Source organism: Rhinopithecus bieti, unplaced genomic scaffold, assembly GCF_001698545.2.
Source record: "Rhinopithecus bieti isolate Rb0 unplaced genomic scaffold, ASM169854v2 scaffold_6513, whole genome shotgun sequence".
Classification (NCBI taxonomy): domain Eukaryota; kingdom Metazoa; phylum Chordata; class Mammalia; order Primates; family Cercopithecidae; genus Rhinopithecus; species Rhinopithecus bieti.
Genome location: NW_016805931.1, coordinates 2304464 through 2327816, shown reverse-complemented (window position 1 = coordinate 2327816; position 23353 = coordinate 2304464). Strand labels below are relative to the sequence as shown.

Sequence of the window (23353 nt, the reverse complement as noted above, 5' to 3'; positions counted from 1 at the left end):
TAACATCTAGGACATGGTGAGCCAGGAATGAAGTCTGTGTGCCTGGCCGTGGTTCAAGCTCTGGACCACAATGTGATGCATAAACAACCCCCTCCCCCAACCCCGCAATGATGCTCTCGATCACGCTAAAATTAAAAATGGCTATTCAAAGCCGTCATGAAAAGTTATTAGATGGCAAATTAGGAGATGACTGCCACGTCTAAAAACAACCAGGGATATATAAAATTGAAAAAGAAGAATTGAAGATATTCCCCCACACCCTGTTTTCTCAGTTTGGCCATGTGGTAGATACTGTGGCTCTTGTATCTAGAATATATAAATAATTCCTAAAACTGAAATGAAAAAGAGAGGAATGCAAACACAAAAATGACTAAAGTGCATAGTAGGCAATTCCTTTGACAGAAAAAGAATCCCTAATGACTAATATGTATAAGAAGTGATTAATAATTTTAGTAATCGAAGAAAAGGAATTTGAGACAACAAAGAGATACCGCTCTATGGCTCTTAGGCGGGCGTAGGTTAGCAGCATAATGCCATGAATAGGCACAGATGCAAAGATGCAGGAACCCATGCACTGCTGGTGAGAATCCAGGTGTGAGCAGCCACTCCAGGGGCAACCTGGCCCCACCCTACGACCCAGCAATTTCCCTCCTAGGTGTACATCTCCAAGAAACCTTTATACATCCTCCTTAGGGGATATGTACAAGGATGTTTGGTATAGCATTAGGGTTAGCATGGGTCGTCTAAGAAAAGGATGCCAATATGCAGATTAAACCAATTAAACATACAAAGATTTTCTTAAAGGGAATACCTGTGAGAGAAAATAGGGAGGGATCGGAGAACTCATACCACAATGAAGTCTGACCGTAAATGAAGGAGAGGGAAGGAAGGTTGGTGGAAGCATCCTAAGAACCTAGTGGAAGGTTCTCCAAATCCACCAGGAAGTCCTCAAGCCCTATCAGACATGGGAAGAGTCCCTGTCTCCCAGTAATGAGCCTGTCTTAGTCACGCTGCTGTGCTCAGTCACTGGCTAGGAGCAGTCCACAGGAAGCATGGCCTCAGGTAAAACCCAGAGCTAGCTTTCAGAGCTCAGAGCTGAGCCTTAGGTCAATTACACTCCTGCAGTTGGAGGTCTATGAGGCATAGTCTCATGGGTTCCACATGTTATTTGGAGTAACAGGGACAGGAAGGCAACGTGTATGCCAATCAGAGAGATTGTGGATAGGTAATGTGCAGTAGACACCACCAGTGAGCAGTTAGAAGCAAAGAAGTAGATGTATACCTAACAGCACAGATGGGTCTTTGAAACAAAGTATAGAGTGAAAAAGGAAGAAACGGAATGGGATATCCAATATAATAATATTTCCAAAATGTGAGATCCATATACATGCATACAAAATGGTAACACTCAATATTCAAGCCTATACATGTAAACAAAAAGACTCCCACTGTGCTCATTAGAATAGTTGCTAGGGTGGAATATGGGGGTAAAAAGGACTAAATAAAGGAATATATGAAAAAAGGACTTGAACTGAGCCTGAGTAACTCAATCTAATGACTCTGAAGGTCTAAATAAATAAATCAACATAGTGCTCACCTCATGCTTCCCCCATAGTCATGACACAGAAGCAGCTTCTCTGGAATTCTTTAATAGCAGCAACTATAAAAGCAGTCTGCTGTTGTAAAAACAGCAGCTCTTTACACAGAAGTGTCTACGCTATCCCTGGTGGTTTAAATTCAGCTGACCCTATCAGTGCCTCACTTTGCAGCAGCGCAGACCCAGCCACAGCAGCAGCACAAAACAAAAAATAAAGAATCACAAACTGAAAATTGTCACCAATGTACTATTAATCTAAATTAAGTAAGAGACAAAGTGTGAAGTACAGTGAGCGGATCATTCTCAAAGAAAAGATCTATGCCCTACATAAGGATGTATAAATAAGTGAATATTTATACCTAGGTCAGGAGGGTCTGACCTAGGAACTGCCTCAAGCTGCCTGCCTACCTGCTCTCTCTCTCAACTTCTGCCTTCCAGCTAATGTCTGGGTTCTCCATTCCTGCCCTGGTCCCCTAGTTCTATTGTTTGTTTTTGTAATGGCTTTATTGAAATATAATTCACATGCCATACAATTCACACATTTAAAGTGTGCAATTCAATAGCTTTTCCTATAATTGTGTAGCCACAATTTCAGAATATTTTCATCACCCTCAAAAGAAACACTGTACTCCTTATCCATCAACCTCTAGTCCCTCCATGCCTCCCCCACTCCCAGCACCAGGCAATCACTAATCTACTTTTTGTTTCTATAGATTTGCCTATTCTGGACATTTCATAGAAATGGAATCATACGATAAGTGGTTCTTTGTGACGGGTTTCTTTCATGTAGCCTAGTGTTTTTAAGATTTATCTATCTTGTAATATGTATTCTTTTAAGGGTAGAATATTCCATTGTAGCGATGTATCTTTTTCTCTTTTTTAAAGACAAAGTCTCACTGTTACCCAGGCTGGAGTGTAGTTATGTAATCATGGCTCCCAGTAGCCTCAACCTCTCAACCTCCCAGACTCAAGCAATACTCCTACCTCAGCCTCTTTAGTAGCTGGGACCACAGGTGTGTGCCAGTACACTTAGCTAATTTTTTAATCTTTTTTCTTAAGAAATGCGGTCTCACTATATTGCCAAGGCTGGTCACAAACTCCTGGATTCAAGCAATCCTCCTTTCCAAAGTGTTGGGATTACAAGTGTGAGTCACAGATCCATATTTTGTTCATCCGTTCTTTAGTTGATGGACATTTGGGTTGTTACCACTTTTTGGCAACTATGAATAATGCTGCTATGAAATTTGTGTATATGTTTTTGTGTAGACATATGTTTTCATTTCTCTTGGGTATATAGCTAGGAGTGGAATTGCCAGGTTGTATACTAACTCTACTTTTAACCTTTTGAGAAACTATCAGACTGTTTTCCAAAGCAGCTGGATCATTTTGCATTCCCATCAGCAGTGTATCAGGGTTCCAATTATTCCATATCTTCACCTACTCTTGCTATCATCCGTCCTTTTGATTAGGATCCTTCGGTTTTTGCCATTGACTCCCAGCTCCTCCTGAACTCGCTGACCTTAGCCGACCTGCATGCACTTGGCATCTCCCTTGGCTTCAGCTCTCTTCGGGATTCCCTGTGAAAGGCATCTTTCACCACACTAGCAGAATTAACCTTTGGCTTCCTCCACTAGAAAATAGGGGTTACAGATAATGGGGTTCTCAGATTCTACCCCCAAAATAAAAGAATAGAAAAAGGGGAAAGCTGAATGTAGCTGACAGTTACCTTAGCCCTTGTGGTAGTTAATTTTATATATCAACTTGACAGAAGGGATGCCCAGTTAGGAGGTAAAACATTATTTTTGGGTGTGTCTATAAGGAGTTTCCAGAAGAGATTGACATTTGAGTCTGTAGACTGAGTAAAGGCTCACCCTTTCCAATGTGGGCAGCCATCATCCAATACACTGAGGACCAAATGGAACAAAAAGGCAGAGAAAGGGTGAATTATCTCTCTCTTCTGCAGCTGGAACATCTATCTTCTACTGCCTGCAAACATTGTAGCTCCTGGTTCTCAGGTCTTTGTACTTGGACTGAGTTGCATCACTGGTTTTTCTGTATCTCCAGCTCACAGACAGCAGATCATGGTACTTCTTGACCTCCATAATTGCATAAGCCAATTCCCATAATAAATCTCATCTTTATCTCTATTATCTATCTATCTATGTATCTCCTCTTGGTTCTATTTTTAAGGAGAACTCTGATTAATAGAGCCCTTTTCTTTTTCTTCTGCTCTAGTTGCTAGAATGACAAGCTGAGGAATCCAGGACGGTCTGACCTAGGGACAGCAGCAATTCTGGAATTCCAACCTGACAGTGACAAGAATGACAGCACAACCACGGCAATTACCAATTTAGAGATAGACTCTCATTTCCTTAAATCTTTTCATTTTCTGCAAATGCAAAAATAAGAGAAAGAAGGGTCAGCATTGGGCATGGTAATAACGAATAAATCTCTGTTTTTACTGACAGTAATTTACAGTTGATAATGTTAATTGCTTCTGTTATCAACAACATCATTTTTATGGCTGGTTTATTTAGTAACAACTGTTGGCAGTTGTACCATTTCTATGTGTTTCAGGCTGAAGGGTCCTAGTTCAGGGTAAGACAGATTTGAAGATTATCATGGTTAAAGAAGAAATGCTGTCATCGCAGAGGAAAAAAAATACCGGAAAAGTTATGGATTACGTTTCTTTTTAACCCTCCATTTTGAGGCTGCGAGGCTGGGATCATTTAAGTAGAGGTTTATTCCTTTGGAAAATTGACTTGAGTTTGGATTTCTCAAGTGTATTTGAATTTCACCCCAGGAAAGCAGGCTCAGTGAGGATGTTTTCCTAAGTAATGATTATATGCATGGCAGAGCCTTTACTTAACAATCATTTAAACTCGGGAATAGATTAAATCCATTAACTAGGTCAGTGTTTTTCCCCTTACTGTAGTCATTAACCAAATTGCCAGCTTTAGTTGGAACCCAGATAACTATTTAAAGATACCCTAGACCTATTGTTTTAGCATTTTTATTTCAACAGACATTAGTAGACGACTAATTTTCAATATTTAGTTTTACAGAGTTTAAGTATAAACTTTCAAAGCATAAATTCTTTTATTTTATTTTAGACAGGGTCTCTCTCTGTTGCCCACACTGGAGTGCAGTGGCATGATCGCAGCTCACTGTAACCTCTGCCTCCTGGGTTCAAGTAATTCTCCTGCCTCAGCCTCCCGAGTAGTTGGGATTGCAGGTGTGTGCCACTATGCCCGGTTATTTTTGGATTTTTAGTAGAAACAGAGTTTTGTTATGTTGACCAGGCTGGTCTCAAACACTTAACCTCAAGTGATCCACCCGCCTCAGCCTCCCAAAGTGCTGGGATTACAGGCATGAGCCACCACATCTGGCCTCAAAATATAAATTCTTTTTTTTTTTTTTTTGACATGGAGTCTCGCTCTGTCACCCAGAGTGCAGTGACACAATCTCGGCTCACTGTAAACTCCTCTTCCCAGGCCCAAGCGATTCTCTGGCGTCAGCCAGAGATTACAGGCACCCGCTACTGGGTGGGATTACAAGTAGCTGGGATTAAAGGCACCCATTACTATGCCTGGCTAAGTTTTGTATTTTTAGTAGAGATGGGGTTTCACTATGTTGGCCAGACTGGTCTCAAACTCCTAACCTCCAGTGATCCACCTGCCTTGGCCTCCCAAAGTGTTGGAATTACAGGCGTGAGCCATCACCCCTGGCCTCAAAATATGAATTCTCTTGCTAAATGTAATTCATATACATTTAAGTGTCCCTGTTTTAAGGGTACTGATTAACGAGTTATGTATTTGTGTAACTACCACCATAATCAAGATATAAAACATATCTATTACCCTTTTCTTCTACCTTTTGCTGTCAATCCCTACTTATTTTCTGGCCCCAGGCAGTCACTAATATACTTTTGTTACTAGATGAGTTTTGTCATTTCAAGAATTTAATATAAATGGAACCAGACTGTGTTTGAAATTCATCCATGTTGTTGCATGTATCCGTTTTTTTCCCTTTTTATTACTCAATATTATCTCATTGTATGGCTATACCACAAGGTTAAAGTCTACCCCAGGAATGAAAGCTTGGTTTAACATTGAAAATCAATAATTATGATTCACTATATGACCAGAATACATGTGAAAAAGCATATGATCATCTCAATATAGTTAGAAGAGGTACTTGACAAAATTCAGCACCCATTAATGATGAATACTTTCAGCAAACTAGTAACAGAAGGGAGTGTTCTTAATATGACAAGGGCTTCTACAGGAGATATGATACTTAATAGTTGCATTGGTTATCAATTGCTATGTAACAAATTACCCCAAAATTTAGCAGCTTAAACAATAAGCACTCATAATCTCACAATTTCTGGGAATTAGGAATTTGAGAGCCACTTAACTGGGTGAGTCTGGCTGAAGTTCTCTTAAGAGGTTGCAATCAAAATGTCAGCTAGGGCCACAGTCATCTGAAGGCATGAGTGGGACTGGAAGATTTACTTCCGAGACTGCTCATTCACATAGCTGTTGGAAGAAGGCTTCAGTTCTTTAATTGTTATTTGTAGGAAGCCTCTTGTCCTTACCATATGGATCTTTTCATAACGTTTCTTGAGTGTCCGCATGGCTTGGCACATGGCTTCCCCCAGAATAAGTGATCCAAAAGAAAGAAAAAACAAGGAGGAAGCCACAGTGCCTTTTATCACCTAGTCTTTGGAAATCATATACCATCATTTCCACTAGAGTATATTCATTAAGAAGCAAGTTACTAACTACAGCCCGCGTTCAAGAAGAGGGGAATTAGGCTCCACTTTTTGAGGGAGGAGTATTAGAGAAATTATGCATGCATTTCAAAACTTCCACAATGTGAAAGATGGAATGCTTCCCCAGGAAGACCAGAGCAAAGAAGGATCTATAGATTCAGCATAGTCTGAATCAAAATATCCAAAGGCATTTTATAGAAACTGATGAGCTGATTCACCTAAAATTCATATGGAAATAACGAAGATGTTAAAAAGCCAAAATAATTTTGAAAAAGAACAAAGTTGAAGGGTTTATGCCACTTGATCTCAAGGTTTATTATAAATCTACAGTCATCAAGACAGCGTGGAATTGTATGGACAGATATATAGAGCCATGAAACAAAATAAGGATTCCCCAAATAGATGCATATAATATAAAATTAAAAATATGATAATAAAATATATATATTATTTTGCCAAAGACATCAAGTTATTTTAATGGAGAAAGTTTTTCAACAAACAGTGCTGGAACAACTGTATGTTTATATGGAAAAAATGAAACTTGACCCTTAACTAATACTATGCATAAAAGCTATTAATAATTCAAATAGATCATAGACCTAAATGGTAGAGTTAAAACTGTAATGTATCTTTTAAAATTTATTTTATTTATTTATGTATTGTAGAGATGGGAATCTCACTATGTTACCAAGGCTGATCTCGAATTCTTGGGCTTAAGCAATCCTCCTGCCTCAGCCTCTCAATGCGCTAGGACTACAGGTGTGAGCCACCATCCCCGGGCAAAACTATAGCATATCTTTAAAAAGATTGTATTAGCCAGGGTTCTTCAGAGAAACAGAACAAATGGGAGAGAAATAGATATAGATATAAGAGGCAATTTATTATGAGAATGGGCTCATATGAATACGGAGGCTGAGAAGTCCCATGATAGACCATCTACAAGCTGGAGAACTAGGGAAGCAGGTGGTTTAGTCTCAGTCTGAAGGCTTAAGAACCTGTGGGAACCAATGGTGTAACTCTTGGTTTCAGGCCAAAGGTCTGAGAACCTGGGGGCTGCTTGATACAAGTCACTAAGTCCAAAGGCCAGAGAATCTGGAGTTCTGATGTCCAAGAACAGAAGCCCGGGATATCCTAGCTTCAGAAGAGAGAGTGAATTCATTTTTTCCTCTGCCTTTTTGTTCTATATTTGCCCTCAACCAATTGAATAATGCCTGCCCATCCTCATATTGGGTGAGGGTGATCTTCCTTATTCAGTCCACTGATTCAAATGACAGTCTCTTCCAGAAACACCCTCGCAGACACACCCAGAAATAATGCCTTACTAACTATCTGGGCATCCCTTAATCCAGTCAACTTGACACCTAAAATTAACCATCACAAACATGTAGGATAAAATCTTTGAAAATTGGATTAAGAAAAAATTATTATGCATAGGCTATGAAAAGAAACCTTAAAAGAAAAAGCACTGATACATTGAACTTGATGAAAATTAAAATTATTTTTCTTTAAATATTACTTCAACCGAATAACAGAGCTTAGAGTAGAGAAGGCTGTGTATAATCCAGGTATTAAGGTTCTCATTGACAAAGGGCACTGGTCAGGCAGTCATTAAGTGATAGTGACCAGGAGTTGAGGTAGGATGAGAGAATGCTAGGATTCTTAGCAGATGAAGCATCCTGACTTAGTATCAAAGGAGCAAGACATAGACCCTTCCTCCTGACCCTGAGGCTTGTGCAGTCTGAAAGGATGGTGCCCTAGGGCATCAAGGAAAAGAGGCAAATTTCAGTTAAGGCAGGTGGTAGAGAAAAATGCCCAGGGAAGTGGTCCAAGATGTAAGGGGCATGTTGATCAGAGTGTCCTTGTTTGGGCGACTATAACAAAAGACCATGGATTGGGTAGCTTTAAAACAAACATTTATTTCTTACAGTTATACAGTCTGGGAAGTCCAAGATCAAGCCACTGGCAGATCCAGTGTTTGGTGAGGACCCTCTTCCTGGTTCATAGTTGGCCATCTTCTCCCTGTGTCCTCACATGGTAAAAGGGACAAGGGGATTTTCTATGGTCTCTTTTCTTTTCTTTATAATAGAGATGGGCTCTTACTGTGTTGACCAGGCTGGTCTCGAACTCCTGGCCTCAAGCAATTCTGCTACCTTGGCCTCCCAAAGTGCTGGGATTTCAGTCATGAGCCACCATGCCTGGCCAGGGGTCTCTTTTCTAAGGGCACAAATCCTATTCATGAGGGATCTATCCTTAGGAGCCAATCATCTCCTAACAACTTTGCCTCCTAAAACTATCTATCACCTTGGGGATTAAGTTTCCAAATACAAATTTTGAGGGAATACAAACATTCAATCTCCAGCACAGAGTGACTTTGGTGGAATGACTGGGAGGAAAGTGAGCCATCCTGGGAAGCCATCCTGGGAAAAGGAAGCCCTGAGGATAGAGGACTGGAGAGACAGGTTTTAAACCATGGCTGCTGGAAAGTAAGGACATAAGGCCAGGAAGACTTAGTCCTCTCAGTCTCCTAGAACAGTGGTCTTCAAATATTTTTGCTTGATTATTCTCCCAAAATAAATTTGAAAAACGCTCTCACTTTAAAACAATTGAAATATAACTTATGTAAAGTACACAAATCTTAAGTGTAAGGCTTAGTGAACTTTCATATATTTATACATGTGTGTTACCACCACCAAGATCAGGGTATAGAACACTTCCAGCAGCTTGAGAGGTTCCTTCATGCTCCCTTCTTGTTGATATCTGCTCTCTCCTTCCCACAGATAACCACTATTCTGACTTGTATTTCCATCTCCTCACATTTTTATGTTAACATGTAGGGCTGAGTGTGGTGGCTCATGCCTGTAATCCCAACACTTTGGGAGGCTGAGGTGGGCAGATCACTTGAGGTCAGGAGTTTGAAGCCAGCCTGGCCAACATGGCGAAACCCTATCTCTACTAAAAATACAAAAATTAGCTGGGCATGGTGGCAGGCACCTGTAATCCCAGCTACTTGGGAGGCTGAGGCATGAGAATTGTTTGAACCCAGGAGGCAGAGGTTGCAGTGAGCCGAGACTGTGCCACTGCATTACAGCATGGGCAACAGAGCCAGACTCTGTCTCAAGAAAAAAAAAAAAAAAAAAGTTAACACGTAAAGATTTCTATTATAAATGTAAACAGTTGCAAAGGATGTAATCCCTGTCGTATTTTATATATTATACCTTGCCCTGAAGATTTATCCAATTTAGTTTATAGAAATATCTGTCATCAATCTTTTTCTTTCTAAGATACAGGATTCCACTCTGTCACCAGGCTAGAAAACAATGGCACAATCAGAGCTCATGGTAACCTAGAACCCCTGGGCTCAAATGATCCTCCTGCCTCAGCCTCCTGAATAGCTGGGACTATAGGCATGCACCACCACACCTGGCTTGCCATACAATATATTTTTTTTAGATGGAGTTTTGCTCTGTTGCCAGGCTGGAGTGCAGCAGTGGCGTGATCTCAGCTTACTGCAACCACCGCCTCCCGGGTTCAAGTGATTCCCCTGCCTCAGCCTCTCAAGTAGCTGGAGTTACAGGCATGCACCGCCATGCCTAACTAATTTTTTGTGTTTTAGTAGAGACGGGGTTTCACCATGTTGACCAAGATGGTCTCAATCTCCTGACCTTGTAATCTGCCTGCCTCGGCCTTCCAAAGTGCTGGGATTATAGGCGTGAGCCACCACCCCCGGCTGCCCTGCAAGATTTTTATACCTAGATAGTATATTTGGGGTTTGGAAGAGAAGTCACTGTGAAAAGGAGGTGGGAAAGTAGAACTTGCAGAGTGTGGTAAACCAAATTTAGGAGATGGTGCAAATGGAAATGGAAGATATGTTAACCAATCAGCTTAAAGTGACCAGTGCCCACTTGCCCCTGGGAAGCCTATGTGTACCCCTAGGGCAGGTTTTCTCAACCTTGGCACTACTGACCTTTTGGGTCAAATATTTCTTTGTTATGAGGGCTGATCTGTGCATTGAAGGATATTTAGCAATATCCCTTACCTCTATTTACCAGAAGCCAGTAGCATTCCTCCACTCAAGTTGTGACAACAAAAATGTCTTCAGACATTGCCAGTGTCACCTGGGGGAGCAAAATTGTCCTGGGTTGAGCATACTAAGGTACTCCAGTTTGAGGACTGTTGCCCTAGAAGATAGAGGCATCACAGAACTCCTCTGTGACCTGGGATGGGGGCCTACAGTTGCAATGTAGGACCCAGTTTCCCTTCTTTTGTTAGTCCACAAAAGTGGCACCTGAACCTTATTTCCCAATATGGTGGCAGCGGCAGGAGTGGAAAGGCAGGGAGCACAGGAGTAAGGACCAAGTGGTCCTCCTTGCAGGGATGAGCAGAGTGGGGGCAGTGGTCTTCATCTTTCATTCTAGCCTTTGAAGCTAAGGAGAGGTAGGAACTTTCTGTAAATATGGTTTGGCAACTTCATCAGAGATACCCCTATGAGACCCCAAGAAATACTAAATAAGACTTGTGGAGGGCTAGGGATCTTTTAACGACAGACAAGGGCAAGCTTTAGAAAAATTCATTTTTAGTCTTAAGCCCATTTTAAAAACCCCATTCAAGTACAGTGTAGGGCAGTGCTACTCAAAGTATGTGTTTGTTAACTTTTCCAGTCTCTGACTAGATAAAGACCTAGTGCTAAAATATCAGTCAACATACTGCTTCCTTCACTGAGAATGTCTTGCTATAAAAAAAAAAAGTCAGCTGAAATTAGTTTAGTACTTAATGACTTTAGGGCACAATGACATCATTTATTTACAGTCTTGCTCAAGCTCCTTATCACTGCAGCAGTACACACTTGCAGTAGCTAGGATAATACACTCAGGATTTTTAGAGGGTCTTGAAATCAGTTTTGGAAATTTCAATCTTCGTTGTAAAAAATATAGTGGCATAGAAAGATATTAGGGTGCATGTTATTTCAAAAGAATAAGTATTATTTTAGAAAACTTTTGTTTTGGTATAAATGTGCACTATACAAATGTTTATGTGTACTGTGTCACAATGTAAAAATATATTTCTAACTGTGGATATTGGTTAGAAAAGTTTCAGAAGTATTGGTCTGGGGAAACACGGAAGTACAACTGTGCTGATTTTAGGTGGGATCATAGCCCACTGTGATCCCAGATCTTTTTCAGCTATACAGCAGCAGTAGCTACTAGCAATAATTAATCTATGTTCCTCAGTTTGCCCAGGTCCCCTGTGGATGGCACCTGTACACACCTGGTTCTTGCATCTTATTATCTAAGGGTGTTCTCTGGCTGAGACAGTAGGCTCAGCCCTTATGAAGGGCAGGCTGAAAGTGCCTAGGAGTTAATGCCAGGAGCAGCTTTTACTGTGGATGGGAATTGGTAGCTAAAACTCCAGCTACGTCACCCCTTTTAAAAACTTTACAATTCAAAAGCATTACACATTATTTCCTAAGAGGGTCCTCTGTGGGATTGAACCCTTGTTGCCCACAGTGGTAAGCTCTTATTAATACACCATTTGTTGGCTTTCTCCCTTCTGTGTTTCAGTTTCCCACTCCCTTGCAATGGGATCATCTTCCAAATACACTACTTCATCCAAATCTTTCCTTTTTGAAGAACCAGACTGTAGTAGTCAATTTTCACACTACTATAAAGAAATACATAAGACTGGGTAATTTATAAAGAAAAGAGGTTTAATTGACTCACAGTTCCACATGGCCAATAAGGCCTCAGGAAACTGACAATCATGGTGAAAGGGGAAGCAAGGACCATCTTCACATGGCTGCAGGAGAAAGAAGTTCAAGCAGGGGAAATGCCAGATGCTTATAAAACCATCAGATCTCATGAGAACTCACTATCACAAGAACAGCATGGGGGAAATTGCCCTGTGATCCAATCATCTCCCTCCCTCTCTCGATAAGTAGGGATTATAATTCGAGATGAGATTTGGGTGGGGACACAGAGTCAGACCATATCACAGACTAACCCAACTAGATATTGGTCTCCAATTTGTTACTTTAAGAGTTGTCTTTCATTGATTACTTATTAGATGTCAGCTAATATGCTAAGCACTTGACATAAGTAATCTCATATAATCTTTACAACACAGACTGAGGAAAGGAAACTGAGGTTCAGATAAATTAAATGACTCATCTAAGGTCACATGCCCAATAAATAGGGAAATCTTCCATATGAACTCAGGTCTGTTTTATCCTGATGCCCGCTATGCTGTAACTGTGCTATTTTTTCTCCCAGTGTACACTTCCTTGGCTCATAAAGTTATTGACTATCTATCAATTTCTCCAAGTTAGCCTATCTTGTTTAGTTAGCCTGTCTTGTTTTTTGGACCAATCTTCAACCTATGCTATGCCATTCCATATCCTTCCCCTGAAGTGCTCTGAGTGACAGAGGTGCCAACTCCTATAGGCTGCATTTCCCAGGCTCCTAGATCAACCAGCTTCTTCCTGCATTCAGGCAATGGGAGGTGCTGGCAAGAAACTGGAGGGAAGAAGAGGGAAGTCAGAATATTTCTCCCTCTCTCTGTGTCTCGAGTTGCATCTCTAGCATAGCTATATCTTCAGCTCTACCTAGTCAGGCATTAGATGGTTGGTTACAACTTCACCCAGTGGCTCTGGCTGCTGGTAACATTGATTCCTCCCTTTGTCTCTCCAGCTTAGGGGCGGTAGCAGCTTTCTGCCCTTGCAAATCTCTGGATTGCTTCACAGTCCTCTGTTTGGCATCTCAGCTCTTTCATGACCTGTGTAAGCAATTCATGGATTAATTTCCTTTGTTTTAAATTCTTAGGCTGGTTTCTGTTTTTCTAGTTGGAACTGACTGATACATTGTCTAGTCCTATATTTCACAGAGTGGTGATGATTCCTCTGATCTGATTATACACAATGCAGGAATTTGTCATTGATGAAGTGATAGCTCAGAATCAGCCCCAAAATTGCTTGCCAGTGTTTATCTCTAATGAATAAGGTGTTTTCGTTTTTTAAAAATGTTGTTTTCCAGCTAGCAGTTATGTCAATGTTCTAGCCTGGGTTCCCTAGAAAGCAGAGCGTGAAGCAAGGACTGGGTGATGATGATGTATCTGGGAGTATTCGGGAGGTACAAAGTCATGGTAGCAAGCGCAAGGGAAAAGGGAAGTTAAACAAGGGAAGATGGAAAACCATGCAAGGTGATGCTTACCCATGCTGGTCATTGCTTCACCACAAAGCCACAGGTGACATCTGGTCTCTCAGCAGGTACATCTGCTCCCCTACACTATCTCAGGACAGACTGTGTGGGGACACAGTGCCTCAGAGTCATCAATCCAAGGAATTTAACCACCTGCACCCTTAGGTCTCCCATTTCCCCATCATCAAAGTTTGCCTTGGAGAGTGTTAATGTCTTCACATTTCTGTCATAGCATCTAACCCCTTCAGACAGTCACTCAGGAAGCCTGGTACTATGCTCGGCAGGCTGGCGCACTGTGTAGTACAGAAGAGGCAGGAGAAGCCAGACTCTAGGACACAGCTGCCTGGACAGAGCTGTCATCCATAGTGGAGGCTGTGAGTCTGGGAGGCAGTTTGAGTGGAAGGAATCTGAGGGGGCACATGTTATGGCTGGAATACTGTCCCCCCAAATTCGTATGTTGAAGTCCAAACCCCTGGTACCTCAGAATGTCACTTTATTTATTTGGAGGCAGGGTGTTTAAAGACGTGATTAAGTTAAATGAGGTTAAAATTGAGATGGGTCCTAATCCAATCTGACTGATGTCTATCAGAAGAGGAAATTCAGGCACACAAAGAGACACGAAAGATGCAGATACAGAGGAAAAGACCATGTGAAGAGGCAGTAAGAGGGCAGCCACCTGCAAGCCAAGGAGAGAGTCCTCAGAAGAATCCAGCCCTGCTGACACCTTCATCTTGGACTTCTACCCTCCAAAACTGTGAGAAAACAAATTTTTGCTGTTCTTGCCACCCAGTATGGTATTTTGTTATGGTAGTCCAAGAAAACTAGTAGAGCACAAAGGATGTTTCTGAGATAAACAGGTCCTGAAATTCCTTCTTTGTACATAGAGAGGTTTTTCCAAAGGATTGGCCTGTTCTTATACAACTTTGACATCATAATTTTGGGGAGAAATCCACCCGGTGGTGGGGTGGGTTTATTTGTATGAACATATAAATGTTGAGGCTTCGTTATTTCTAAAGCTGTCATGGAAGCTGGTGAGTGAGGAGAGCTGCCTTGCAGCACAGCTGCATAAAATATTCCCATACGGATCCTAGCATAGTGAGCAGAATATGTACCTTTCTATCCCAGATGGAAAGGCCAGGTAGAGCTGAGGTGGCCAACATGGATCTTGTGTGGACCAAGCAAAACCTGTAGCTAGGGGTGAGTGGAGATGTTAGAAGTGACCCAATCATGTCCCAGAGAAAACGCTGAGAGTGAAAGCCTAAGAAGCATGTCCTAGTGAGTCAGACAAGTAAGGGGGCACCACAGTGCACTGCTCTGTGACGCAACATCAAGCAGAGTTAGGTATCAGAGGTGGAGGAGGGAGAAGGGGATGAGAGCAAGTCAGAAGAGGTGAGCAGCAGGGCTGACTGCCCACTGAAGCTAGAGAACTAGTGTCCATGGCTAGGCTTCCTGGTACGTGTATCACATGGGCAGACCTAACCCAACAAAAGGCCAAGGAGAGAAATGATTTCTAAATGGATTAATAAGTGGATGACTGCTCCTGTATAACACTCTCCCTAAGGATGCATTAGGAAGCACTGCCTGTCCTCATCGTCTATACCTTGGGCTATTTCTCTCCAAGAAAGTGCTGTTGAACTAGATCCTGATGCATTCATTCAACAAACATTTGCCAAGCACTGTGCTGGGTCAAGTGTATGCAAGGAGGGACTGAGATAGCTCTCTCTGCTTACCATCTTTCAAGTACTGTGTAACTCTGATTATTTTTCCTAAATTATTGTTGCAATAAAGTTGATCTGATACACATTTTTTAAAATCCAGTTTCACAGTTTATTCCAAAAGTTAGGATCTTTAGTTTAGCACATTTTCCCCCCAAATGAGATTGCTTTTTCTCATTCATAATCAAGATTTCACTTAAATGCTATCTTTTTGTTTTATAATGATTCCTATTTTACTCATTAGCATCTTGATATTAAGAAAGGAGTCCAGGCTTTAAATTTAAGCAAACTTGGGTCCAAATTCAGCTCTATCATTTTTAAACTGGGTACATTTTAATTTCTTTGAGCCTTAGTTTCCTCATCTGTAAAATGGAGAGAATAACATTCACCTTGCAAGCTAATTGGGAGATAGGAAATAATATGCATTTAATAGGTACTCAATAAATACTTACAACATGGAATTATATTGTATTTATGTTTAGTTTGTGCAAATTAAATGAAGAACAAAGAAGAAAAATGGTATACTTTTGCTATTCCTGAAATATTTCATAATAATAATTTTTTAAAATGAAACTTTAAAAAATGCCTTAGGAAAGTGCCACATTGAAAGTGAATATACAGCCTCCCAAAAAGTCCGATGCAGCCAATTTTCCTTCAGTATTGGGTGTTTCTTTAGTTGAACACCAGATGATGAAGTTGGCTTGTATTTACAGACCATGCTGTACCAAAAAAAAAAAAATTGTGTATCTTTAAACACCAGAGTTACACTCAACGCAGCAAGATGTTCACACTAGGAGAAGCCAAACAAGAGTACAAAAGATTCAAGTCTCCCATCTCAAGCTAAACCTGGAGCATATTCTTTGAATGGAATGGAGAACAGAGGCACTGGCATCCCCTAAGTTGTGCATTCTTTATTCCAGATAATTTAAACAGCCATAAAATAAGTCTAGCTCTGCTAACAGTTGCCTTGGAGGTACTAATAATCTTTCATCGAGAGAAATCCCTGTTTATCTTTGCCCTTTATACTCCAGCTCAAACCCAGTAACCTGCGTTTGTTGCCCCCAATTTCTTTGTGCTAAATTCTTAAATTGTCAAGTGAAGCTTTTCCCAAATTCTCTCTAGCTTCCATTCTAATACAGTACAACACAGAACTATGAAGTAATTGTCAGTTTTTATGGTTGTTTGGCTCAAGCTTTTTGGTCAATCTCAGAGAAGTAAATCTTTTTTTACCATTCGAGTTAATGAGACACAAGAAGAAATCCTTACAGAAGCTGTTTTGAAATACACATTGAAATCAAAGAAATATAGTAAGGTTTTAGGCCATATTTAATACATGTCAAATCTCCCTGTCTTACATGTATTTTAGTCAAAGGTTAAGCATGGTGTGAGGAATGGGGTATTTTAGTTCTTGTTGAGATTTTGCAACATCAGATATACTATACTGTGCCACAAAGGCAGTAAAAAGGATAGCACTTTTCATTTAATGACTTCCTCTTGGCCTTTGTCAAATAATGCATTGCTCTTGAAGAAGGGTTTGGAAAGACCAAAGTGAAGAATCCAGCATCGGTAAGAAATACTAATCATTACTGAAATCTAAGCAAGTATTTTCAACTAGTCTTCACACTCAACTGTAGGCCATAGTTTTGAAATGTTTTCAGAGACTTTCACATTTCCATGAACACTGGATAGAAGCCACAAATAAATATTCTCACATGATTTCTCTTATAATATTAACATTTTCCACTTCTTATAAAATAAAATGATAGGCCAACTCCTGGACTATTATCTTTAGCAGCAGCATATTCCTTTTACTATCATCCGATACATGGATATAAGAAAAGTTTGAACATAAATACAATTAATGAAGTATTTCTGAATTTTTACTCATAATTCTCTTTTATTCCAAAGCAAGTATCAGATGTTCAGCAATACCAGATTCAAAAGCAAATACTAAGTGCACACATTTCTTAGTCTGCACGGGCTTCTGCAAAAAAAAAAAAATTATAAACTGAATTAAAAATTAAACAACAGACATGTATTTTCTCATAGTTCCGGAGGTGAGAAGTCCATGATCAAGGTCCGGCAGAGTCAGTTTCTGGTGAGGGTTCTTTTCCTGGCTTGCAGACGGTTGCCTTCTCACTGTGTCCTCACACAGGTTTTCCTTGATGCATGTACGCAGAGAAAGAGAGAGAGGGAGAACGTGCACCTATGAGAGAGCAAGCTCTCTAGTGTCTCTTCTTAAAAGGACACTAATCCTATTGGATCAAGGTCACCCTTTTCCTGCTCTGCTCTGGCCCCTGGCATCCTGGAAAGCCTGTCCAAACTTCAGAGTTGATGGCAGGTGTTGACTGCAGTACTCGAGAAGCAGTAGGCAAGGTCAGAGAACATTTGGCAAAGGCAAGTTCAAGGTGCTGAAGGCTTATACAGTTAAGTCCCAAAAGTACCAGCTACCACTTCGGAGGGAGCTGAGAGCCAGAAAACAAAGACAACCCAGAAGCAGGGGCCAAGAAAGTGGCCAAAGTTTGAATATAACGAGAGCAGCAAAGTCCAAGAAAGTAGCATGGAGATCTTAATTACTTCTTTAGAGGCCTCATCTCCAAATATAGCCACACTGGGGGTTAGGGCTTCTACATATGAATTTGGGGAGAACATAAATATTCAGTTTGTAACACTTGTTTAACAAAAAATACCGTGCCTTTTATCATATTCTTTGCAATATACATAACATTACTTGTAGCTACACGCTACATTGTATTATAACAAGCTAAGTGATGAACTATGTATTGATTACTCTTTTTATAACTTATAAAATGAAAAAATTCAATTAGATCTGACATCACTTTAATCTTGAATTGCATGCTTTTAGTAATCTATCTTATAATCCATGTTTTGTAATTTATTTCTCGGTGGTTTCAAATATGCCTCAAAATAAGAATTATTATCCTTCTTAGAACTGAAAAGTAAAATCAGACTTTTCAAGTCAGACTTGGCAGTTTGGTTTGACAAAGGGGACAGAGTTTGCTTGTCAGGTTATGTGGCAGACATTTTCCACAAGTGAAATATTTAGGTCTCCGGTCCAAGGTTTTGACAAAAATGTATTTAAAACGTGTGATAAGATATAAACATTTTATTTAACAAAACTGTATTTGTAAGAGAGTCTTAAAATTAAGACTACTCCCATTTTCCTTCCCTTTTCTGAGCCTGTTGAGTTAAACAATTGCCTCTACGTGAAACAGTGCAATTAATAGTCATTTGATAAGTCCTGGCAAAGGCTTTTTTCGTAACCTTCATCAAAACTGAAGTGCATTATAATGATGAGCTATAATTCTTTTTCAATCCTTTTTCAAGTCAGGGAGCTTTTAACTCTTAGCTTCCAGCAAAGTTGAAGGAACACATTGAAAACACCAGTGTATAGATCATTAAAAATAATGTTTGATAGAAGATCATAACATGATGTATTACTAAGGAGATCAAAATTGAGCAATGGTTTAGTAACAAAACCCTTCCATTCCTATCTACTTGTGTATGAATATGGTTTCTCAAACCTTACTTCTATACAAATAAAGACTAAGAATAAAATTGATGTTAGACTCTCATTCTAGCAGTAAGTAATATTCACCCATGGGTACATGAATTAATTTTTTAAAGATTCTATTCATCTTATCAATAGATTGATTTCCAATGCAATTTTTGTTCAAAAAGCTTTACTCAACACTTGTAATACATGTATATTGTTTAGATCAAATGCAAATGAGTAGTAATTGTACTGATAATTCAATCTGGAGGAAAAGTATTTCTCTTTACTATCAATTTACAAGGATATTTTTGTTGCAGATAAAGATTGTATGGTATCAACGAAAGACTTCTAAGCATAAAGCATATTACACTTCTTTGGAGAAAGTAGAATGGGAATATGAGTTCAAGGAGAAAAAGGAATCATGTAAAATTTCATACCATTAAAGAAACATGTTTACGTCTTTTTAAAAGAATAATGAAATATCAAATTGTTATGGTATTTAGATTCCATTGCATACATTTTAAGTGTTATATAATGGCTTTATTTTTAAACGACCATCATTACAAAAGGTAAGTATATCCTTTGCAGCTATTTAAATTTATAATGACAAAATTAGAAGCCAATTAGAAAACATGAGAAAGGATACAGTTATTACAAATTCTTTTGAGGATGTTCCTGCATTTAAAGCCATTGAATTGGAAGTTCCAATCGGGTATGCTTGCACAGGTATGTCAGCCTGATGCATCCATCTCATTTTAAGAATGGCCCTGACTCATGGGCTGGATAAATGTTCATGTCTATGGACCAAGTTCCCTTCTTAGAAATGAACTGAAATCTCTTTTGAACTGTGAGAACTCTCCCTTTTTTTAAAGTTACCATGCAGATCATTTTTCTTTTGTTAATAATCTTTGTTTAAGCAAAACTTATTATGATCAATTAGCTTTCTCAGAGAGTGGCCATTCATTCCAACAAAAAGTATTTAATTGAATATCACACAGGAGAAGTGGATAAATTCAGAAAAATGCAAGTAGTTTGGTCTGATGCTGGGTCTAACTATTGGCATTACAGTCTTATAAGCTATGCTGAGAAGTAATGCTAAGATGATGTTCTAGATCAGAGTTTGCAAACTGGAAGCTCCCAGGTTAACCATGAGTTACTTAACACGGTTTATTGGATCTACACTGTGTTTAAATTTTTTAAAAATTAGTTGACAAAATTTTACAACCAGGAGATTTCACATAAAAATTCAGTTTTCCAGCTGTTCTTGGAAAATTGAAACTGGAAACACTGCGCCAATCAGCTGAAACTGGCTCACGTAGTACATAGTGGCTTCCCTGTTTAAGTAGGACACATGTCTCCAAATTTGCTATTACTCCAGCGTTTATCTACACTAGCCTGCTTCATTCATTCATTATGCCTTCCTGACTACTATGGGCATTTGAGATTGAGACATTAACTTTGGATAGTTTATTATTTTCCAATGGGTTAGATGGAATCTACAGAAGCCTAAATATCTATGTTGCATTACTGTGGCCACATTAACTGCTTTCAGTAGGTCCTGCATTCTTATTGTGTCCTCAACTTCCATACACATTACCAAAAGAAACAATGTCGTAAAAGCTGCTAGTGCATTTGGGGACCTGGTGGAGGCTGTTTCCCTCTGCATTACTGTATCTATATAGTGCAGACAAGACATTTCTTTTAAAGTGTTCTGAAAAAAGTTTGTTTTCATCGAAGAATTTGTATATTTTTTCTACATTTGTATGCTTCTCCAATGAGAAGCAAGCAACTGATTACATTCACCTTTTTCGCTTTGGCTGCCAGAAAGCTCTACATTTATGGCTTAACTATTGTATTGTGTCACACCTCATAACTTGCATACCCTTATTCTTATTTTTTCTTTAGTGTTAACCTCCTAGTCTAGTTTCGTTGGTCCTCATTTTTTATATCTATACTTGTTTATTTTACTGTATGAATTTACTGGAAGCCTCTCAAATTACATGTTTATACATAAACCTTTCTTATTTCCTTTCTAAAGATGGTTGGAGGATCTATGACATTTTGGTTCTCCTTAGGAGGTTACTATGGTTTTTAGTTTTCCTTGCTCATGTATCCATTTACCACCTGTAGAAATTACTTAGATTGTAAGCTTTTGGGGGACAAGGACATTTTTATGGTGGTCCCACAGTGTCCAGCATCTAGTACTTTCTATATTAATGCCATCTGTTGCATAGTGACAGGATAATACAAGTAAAAAGCAAATAGTGTTTTAATTTCAACTCCTTGGGACAAAAGGGTTTTTAATCTGTACTGACTCCTGAAAGTCTTGTCAATCAGAAAAAATGAGAGCTCCATCTACATACAGTAGACTTTACACACTTTATCATAAAAGAATGTGTTATGTAAGACTGGGTGGTAAACTTTCTCTAGTGATCAGGTGGGGGAAAGTAGCTCTGCTTCCTTTAACTGCTAATTAATTTAGCTTCATTTATCTTTGTCTGAATCCTTATTTAATACCATAGACTCAGACTCCCTACACTATGTACTATAATAGGGAGCACATAAGCATCGAAATTACAAATGCCTATACAAAATCTTTACAACTGAATATAAAGAGAGTCTACAGAAACACTACTAGATTTATGGCAGTGAATAAAATTGTGTATATTTCAATTATGGCAAAACATATAATCTAAGACTACATTTATAGTTTGGATTAGCCAAGTTTGCTGGGAAGAAAATGTTTTTCCCAATGTAATGTGTGAGGCAGGTTGTTGGAGACACTTTCTTGACGTGGCTCAGACTGTGGTCCAGCTGCTCAGGACACTGTTTCATGGCTCTGTCCACAGGCTGTGCTCACGGCCTCATTTCTAAAGTTATTCACTTGTACTTAATTTCAAGCCATTTTTTTTTTTTTTTTACTTTGAAAACTCTGAACGCCTCATTGAGGAGAATACATACAATGTGTGCCAAGGTCTGGTTTCAAAGTTCAGCTGTTTTTGAGTTATTTGACTGGACAAAAGGTCGAAAGATATCTTTCACAGCAGGGAAAGCGTAATTTTCCATGTCTTTATGATGTTTAGAAATAGTTGGAGTGATTTTCCCTAAAATTTCCATAAATAAATAACTTTTACCCGTGGTATAAGCTTGATTTTGAGATGCCTTGACAAAAAATTTGAAAATAACCCTCTCCCTACCTCCAGTCTCCAGCCTCATCCACAGTACGCACTACAGCAATAAGGGAATTGGAGGGATCCCAGGTTAAAATCAAGACCTTTCATGTTTGGATTAAAAGTATAAAGTATGGAAAGTTTTAGCTTCTAAAATACTTGTCTTTATCATTTAATATTATGTATGTTTTAGAAAAAAGCTGGGAGAAGAGCTCTGGTGTCTGAGATCACGCTCTCCAAATTCCTGTAGGGTCCTGCTATAATTCCTGATTGAGTTTGCATCTCACTTATCCTGTACCTTACAGCCGACTTTCTTTTTTACAGATAAAACTGGCCTCCCACTTCAGGACAATGTGTCCTCCGAATTTGCTAGGGCAACTCCGTACCTTTAACTTCTTGCAGGACCTAACTCTCCAATCAATCGTTAGCGTATATTTTTGTGTACTTGGCTCAGTCTTTCAGTGTGGATGTGGACCTTCCGGAGAGTAATCTCCCCCAATGAAGAGCAAATGGTCATAAGGCACATGTAGGAGCAGGTATTCCTGTTAAGCCTTATGCTCCGTCTTTCACCCATCCACTTGCACAAGGGACTAGTTTCCTTTTATGATCCTACCCAAATGTTTGGCCTTTTTGGAGAGGTGAGGGAAGTGGGGGGTAGAATTTTTGAGACTCAGTTCAGGGCCTTTGATATGCTGTTCCCGTCCTTCAACAGATGTATCAAGTATCTCTGGGTCATCCCCTAAGACACATTGGTGATGAACAATTCCTAGAACTGGTCTAATTTTTTTCCGTAACAGGACAGTTTATATTTTTTGGGCATCTTCTTGAACTGTACAAGTATGTTCAGCATCATTTCTCTGCCCTGTCGATCTTTTGTCTTTTCTTCTGTGCTGTCAATAATCTGTTTGGCAAATGTCTACTTCCATTGTCCACTCCGTCAGCCAGTGTACACCGGTCTCCATCTCCCACACCTGCAGGTCTCTTTGTGGAAATGGCAAAGTGCCTGACTGTTGTCCTCTCATCCTGGACTGACTCTGCCATCCACCAGCCTCTTCTCCCATTTCCCAGAGCTTCCTCCCACATCTGTCTATTTCATCGATCGCCTCCTCCTCTTAGCGAAGTTGAATCTGTCGAGTTCCCCTGCACATCTCTTGCCAGTCCAAATCTCCTGCCCGCACGCCCTCCCGCGTCGCGGTGTCTGTGGGTCGGTCCCCAAACGCGCCCGCCGGATCTTGGGCCTCCACTGGCTGGAAGTGGGTCTGTCCCGCGCCCGTGCGTCCGTCCGTCCCCCACTTGCCTCCAATTCGGCAGGAACTTTACTCCAGCCAGGAGGAGAAGGACGGTACGCGCGGGTGCGCGTCTGGCCGGCTGCGGCGGGCGCGGGGGT

General features: G+C 40.0%; 1 protein-coding gene across 2 annotated transcripts in view; it reads left to right on the top strand.

The window, feature by feature from the left end:
• The first annotated feature begins 18827 nt into the window (after positions 1-18827).
• MIER3 (MIER family member 3) overlaps positions 18828-23353 on the top strand; it is a 40282-nt gene continuing 35756 nt past the window's right edge. Inside the window, exon 1 of one of the 2 annotated variants that reach the window (XM_017874213.1) lies at positions 18828-23308. In XM_017874213.1, the coding sequence (XP_017729702.1) occupies positions 22958-23308 (351 nt within the window). In that variant the 5' untranslated portion in view covers positions 18828-22957. The remainder of the gene's footprint in view (positions 23309-23353) is intronic. The other variant, XM_017874212.1, reaches the window with a different exon arrangement.